Raw genomic sequence first — 6,443 nt, forward strand, 5'->3', positions numbered from 1 at the left:
CCCGCAGGCGTGTGTGTGGTCTGGTGCACATCGCTCCCTCCAGCCCACAGCCCACTCCAAGGCCTGGGCGAGGGCGGAGAGAGTGGGCTGAGAGGGGGGAGGAGAGGTGGGCTCGAAGGGGGAAGAAAGACTGAGCTTGGAGAGGAGTGGGAAAGAAAAGGGACCATGGGCATTAGTGAAGTGGGATGGGGAAGGGAAAGTGACCTGGAAAAGGGACGAAAAGGTGGGCTAGAAGCGGGTTGGGTAAGTAAGCTGGCAGAGGAAAGGGTAAGTACAGGGACCACAGGAGCCGATGGGATGAAAGGAGATAGGGATAGGGTAGGGAGTAGAGAGGTCAGTAGGGTGGAAGGGGAAAGGGAAAGAAAAGAGACCATGAGGATAGGCGGGCTGGGAGAGGAAAGGAACAGGAGATGGTCTACGGAAATTAATGGGTTTGAAGGGAGGAGGGAAAGGAGGGGGACCACTGGGGAAGGTAGTGGTGGATTGATAGAAGAACAGGTAGGAATTGGTAGATTAGATGTAAAACATAGGCTACCTGACAATTTTGAGCTTGTGGAAAAGGAAGAAACCATCACCAGGAGTGGGTCTGAAGATAGAAATGAACCGTCTAGTGATCCTGAGCGTGAAGAAGAGGAAGATGTATTGCAAGGTGGGATAGGGGTTAGACTTAAACGATCTAGTAGCGATCTTGGGTTTTTGGAGGAAAATGAGAAATTTATAACTAGAAACTTGAGGCTAGGAACACATAGATTCGGGCATCTGGATAGGGAAAAACTACTGGGGAGCAGAAGTAGCAGCGGCAGTAACAGGGTAAGCAGAAGTAGTAGCGACAGTACTAGGCTAAGTAGAAATAGCATTGGACTGAACCGTAGAACCAGAAGAGGAGGTCACCCAAGTCCTACAACCTCCCAGGGCCAGTTCTTTAACCCTAGCCACATTCTGAACCCCGCCGAACCCATCCAGCCCTCCCTGAACCTAAGCTCTCTGGGCGAGGGGGGCAGGCCGCTCAAGCCCCTGCGCCCTGTGTTCGACGAGGCTGCCCCTAGGAACGTGTCTGGCCTCACGGGAACGGCAGCCTACCTACATTGTCTTGTGCACCACCTTGGGAATAGAAGTGTGAGTAAATTTTCATGAGTAGTTTTTTATACCTCGGCTTCTTTTAAAAATTTTCACATTTTCTGTTTGTCGCCCAGTCTCTCTCTTCCTTTGACAGTTATCTCCATCTTCCTTCAGTGTTTCATTCCTCACTTTGGGAATAGCAATGTGTGTGTATATATATATATATATATATATATATATATATATATATATATATATATATATATATATATATTTGTGTGTGTGTGTGTGTGTATATATATATATATATACTGTATATATATATATATGTGTGTGTGTGTGTGTATATATATATATATATATATATATATATATATATATATATCCGGCGTCTCATCCACTACTCCATCTCGACTGTAACTCACACTAAACTGCCACTTAAGCTTTCCATTGCCAACTGGAATTCATCTCACTCTCCTAATATCGCCTCGAGAGACTTTCACCCTCGTCTTCTCTTCCTTCGTAAAGTTTTCCTAATGTGGCAACTTTTGTGTGTTACTCCCGCTTTCATCTCAAAGTTTGGGGAATGATTCTCCTCCCATTTTGTCACGATTTTTCTTCGTTTCTCCTTCCTCTCGAAAACGCCATTGTTTGAGCCATTTTCGTCTTTCATGTGGCGGGGTCTTATGTGCTGGTTATTTTTCTTGGTATATGGCACAAGTTCTATCCTATAGAGATCATATGTCGCTACTTTTTTTTATTTATTTACTCCTGTCTTTTCCTTGTGACATATCCCAGGGTCTTTTATGTCGGCAACTTTCTTGGTCCATTCTCCTTGTCATATGCCATAAACTTTTTAATTCTGCCTCTTTTCCTTGTCCCATATGGCCAGTTCTTTTCCAATAACTAGTTTCTCTTACTCTTTTCTAGATTCAACCTACGCATTGTATAACCTGGCAAGCTTTAACACTGAGGAAGAGGGAGAAGAGGATAAAAATTCTTCTTTTTCGACTTTCTCTTCTTCATTAGTCCGTCTGTTGTCTTTCATTTTAAGACTATCAGACAAGTTCTATAAGTTGGCAATGATGATGATGATGATGATTCTTTACTTCAGAGTCTCTCCATCTTCCTGTCATCTTTGGTTCCTCTTCCTCCTCCCAGCCTTCCTGTAAAAACCTCGGCGGCATTGATCTTTGTTTTTGTGCTGTCAAGACATTCTTATTATTATTATTATTATCAGAAACGTGCCTTTCTTTTCTCCTTCGAGTTCTAGTATACTTGATGCATGATGTATATATATTGGAAAGGTGTGTAGTCATCTGTTAATTTGATTCTTGCCAATCTCAAGTTCTCTCACTCTCTCTCTCTCTCTCTCTCTCTCTCTCTCTCTCTCTCTCTCTCTCTCTCTCTCTCTCTCTCTCTCTCTCTCAAATTCATTAGACCTTCCACATGCACACATCCCAGCTCATTCTCTTACTCACGCACCTATACATTCCCTGTCACACGAATGCTTGTATAATACCCCTCTCTCTCTCTCTCTCTCTCTCTCTCTCTCTCTTACACACACACACACACACACACACACACACACACACACACACACACACACACACACAGAATTTACATACATCCCTTCTCAAAATGTCCCTTTTTACATTATTTCCAGCGATTCAGTTCACTTCTGTCCGTCTGTCTTTCTATTCATCTATCGGTCTATCTATCTATATCTATCTATATATCAGTTTATCTATCCATCAGTCCATCAATCTATTTGTCTCTTTTACGTATCTATCTGTTCTATCTATCTATCTTGATTTAAATCCGTCGCCAGATTTACGACGGCCAGGATTTTAAATGCATATACGTCAAAGCATTTTTTTTTTGTCTCTCCCCACATTTGGCCGGCTGTAGAATTTCACCCAGGCATGAGCACTTTACTGAACCAGGGATCTGTCGGGGGGGGGGGGTTCTGTCTCTCGGTTCTACACTCGCGGCTCAACATCTGCAAACCACCTAGTCCAAACACCCATTCCAAAAGATTAATTTTTCTAGAAGGTTAATCCTCAAATAGTAACTCAGCCTCAAAAAAAAGATCTCGACTCCAAGGACCACCACAAACAGATATAAATTCCAAGGAGCATCGTGGAAAGACAATCACAGTCATCATTTCTCTCGTATCTCCGAAATGGCCCGTTCTTAACCTATAGATTCCTTTTATAAGCTTTCTTGAACTTACGTTATTTATATGAATGCTTGTTTATAGAGTAACCTTTTTTCTTGCACCTGTCAACCAAATGCGAGTGAAAAGTGAAATGTACGGAAAATTTAACTATATCTCATAATAACGAACTGCCGTGGAAATTTGTTTATCTTGATTTCTGGTTAAATTTCTATGCGAATGTCTTCCAAGTCTCTCCAGCATATCAGAAGCCATCATTCTTTCCATGGCGAGGGAAGGGGCCAGAGACACGGTCAGCAAATTTCCTCTGTCTCCCGAAGAAAACTGAGCCCAAGAAGAGCAATTTCCAAGATCACTTACTTGCAGATGACTGGTCACGTTAGGCTGTGTCTGAAAAGTTGTTGGATGATAAGGAGGGAGGAAAGAGTGAGAGGGAAGGCTTCCAAACTGACTACAGTTCGTCCACCATAAGTTTGTGGGGGTTTTCGTCCTGTTGTAATTTGTTTTTCGTATCTCAGTTGCAGAATAAGGTTAAACTACGGCTCCAAATTCTTTCCATGACTTCTTTTTGACTAACACGATAATCTAGTATTGGTTCCTTGGTGCAGCTCAACATTCTGGGTAAAGAGATTTAACTTTTAGGCTCAGTTAACTAAAGGTCACAGAGGATAATTCACTTCTTTTTTTCTTCACAAAACAGAGCTACGACCCCAACTTGAAAGCTGAACCGTTATTGGGCGATACAATTTTGAGGGTGAAAATAAGTGTCAAATATGATGAAAAGAAATGGCAAAGAACCTTGACACTGTCTTGCCTGCAGTAATGTCACCAAATCAACAGTTAGAGGGGTTGGGCATCTTTGCCAGGAAACTTTAAATTCTCTATGTTTTATAGACTCATCTTTTCCTACCCCTCTAGCTCCCTATTTCATCCCCTCCCCCATTTTAACGCTTCCAGTTTCCCATTTCCCTCACCTCTTTTCCTTCCCGTCTCACCTTCCAGGCCCATCCATGCCTTCTCTATCTCTATCATCTTTTTTCTAGTCATTCTTTAAATCCCTCTCCTCTTCACACGTCACTTCGTGTCACATATTCCCGTCCCTCCATTCTATGTTCTCCCTGCTATCCTCCAATCCCCTCGTTGACCTCCTCTATCCCGCTCTCAGCCCAGCCTGGGATTGATGGTCCGGCCCAGCTAAGCCCAAATAGTAGGCCAGCAATTAACCAGTGACTTACGACTATTGTGTGTCCTCCCTCAGTCCTAGATTGAGACGTAACTCTACCCACCCACGTATAGGTCTCTCTCTCTCTCTCTCTCTCTCTCTCTCTCTCTCTCTCTCTCTCTCTCTCTCTCTCTCTCTCTCTCTCTCTCTCTCTCTCTCTCTCTCTCTCTCTCTCTCTCCGTATCGTTAAAAAAATTGAAGATCAGAAGTGGTGATAATTGTGCCTTTAACGCCATCAGTATATTTTAATTCAATTTGCCCGGAGGGAGAGGGAGAGAGAGAGAGAGAGAGAGAGAGAGAGAGAGAGAGAGAGAGAGAGAGAGAGAGAGAGAGAGAGAGAGAGAGAGAGAGAGAGAGAGAGAGAGAGAGAATATAATTTAATACAAAGAAGAAAATAAAAAAAAAACAGAAAGACATGGAGGAGAACAGATACCAAGACATGAGAAGAACGAGGAAGAAGAGGAGGAGGAGCAGGAGGAGGAAGACGAGGAGGAGGAGGAGGAGGAGGAGGAAGAAGAAGAAGAAGAAGAAGAGGAGGAGGAAAAGGAGGAGTAGGAGGAGGAGAGAATGCTACAAGGTGAGACGAGAATGAGTCAAGATAATCTGAGAGGAAAAGACTGGGGCATCGGAGTGGTGAGACCCTCGGATCTAGTTATATAGGTCAGTCTCCCCTTCCCGTCCGTCTTAACCCACTCAGGTCAGTGATGTTATTTTTACGTGTTCCTTCTGTTGTCAGTCGATTTCATTCAACATTATATCTACCCTTACATCTATTTTTTAACTTCCATATCTACCGCCTTTGAATTTCCGGGATGGGGGGCTTGACAATTTTTGCGATCGATGTTTTGTTGTATTTTGAACTTGTTTTTTGTAGTAGGGACCAGGAAAGGAGAGGGTCAGGTCTTCCCATGTTCCTGTTCCTCCTACGAAAAGCAAATCTCAGCTACGAGACAAAAATTATCGTAGGTTATATTTGTGTTATACAAGAAAGGAAAGGAGAGTGTATAATATCCCCATTTTTCTAATTCCTCTTGCAGAAAGAAATCTAAGTTACGACAAAGGATTTGACTGTAAATATGATCGTGTATCCCACCTCAAGTTAGCACCAGACGATTTATTTAGCTTAGATTTTCCTCAAGGGGTTTAAAAAGGCGTTTTATACATCTCTCAAGAAGTAACAAATCCTGGAGTACATTGAAAAGAACCCAGACATCTTTTATAGGGATAGGAGTGAATTTCCTTTCCTTAGGAGTACTGAAGAATGTCCTGTCATTCCTTAGTGAGATAAATGAGGTGGTCTGTGGTCTAATCCCGGAATGATGGGTGCTTTGGGGATAAATGTAATATAATGAGTGGGCCGAGGTAAGAGATTTGTTTTTAGATATGTTTTTCTGGTTTTATTTTTTCCAAGACTCATCCACCCCCATTCCTAGACCCAATTTTTCTCCCTCCCCCTGCACCATCTTCCCCACCCCTCTCTTGTACCTTCCCCAAGCTTTTCTTCCTATCAATCCCTCTCCTCCTCCCTCCCACATCGTTCTATATTTTTCTTCTCTCCCTCCCCGTGATCCATTTTTCCTTCCTTCCACTTCACTCTTTTCCGCTCAGTTCATTCCCCTTTCTCTCTTGGGTCCTCCTCCCTCTCCCTTTGGCTTTCTTTCACATTCTTTTCTCTCTCCTTTCACTCAACTCTTCCCGCCTGTTACTCCTTTCTCTCCCCCTCGCCTGTCTCTTTCTCGTTGTCATACTCTTAGAGCTTTTTTTTCTTCTTCCCCCTTCCTCTTACGTTTCACCCCACCCCTTTTCTTTCTCTCTTCCTCTCCTCTTCCTCGCTGCTCTCTCTCCCTTCTCCCGGCCACCCTCCCTCCCTTTCCAGAACCCTCTTGTATTCTCTTCCTCTCTTCTTTCTCCATCCCTCTTTCCTCCTAATCCCCTCCCCTCATTTCTCACCATCCGTACCACGGCATTACCAGGATCAGTACA

At 43.4% G+C, this 6,443-nt stretch overlaps 1 protein-coding gene across 1 annotated transcript in view; it reads left to right on the forward strand.

Moving 5' to 3' along the window:
• The first annotated feature begins 372 nt into the window (after nucleotides 1-372).
• Nucleotides 373-6,443, forward strand: part of LOC145417584 (uncharacterized) — a 117,209-nt gene continuing 111,138 nt past the window's right edge. Inside the window, exon 1 of the mRNA XM_080286289.1 lies at nucleotides 373-1,116. Within this exon, the coding sequence (XP_080142415.1) occupies nucleotides 373-1,116 (744 nt within the window). The remainder of the gene's footprint in view (nucleotides 1,117-6,443) is intronic.

The sequence above is a fragment of the Coenobita brevimanus genome, chromosome 110 (genome assembly GCF_032717465.1).
Source record: "Coenobita brevimanus isolate Jiangsu-jjx chromosome 110, ASM3271746v2, whole genome shotgun sequence".
Lineage (NCBI taxonomy): Eukaryota > Metazoa > Arthropoda > Malacostraca > Decapoda > Coenobitidae > Coenobita > Coenobita brevimanus.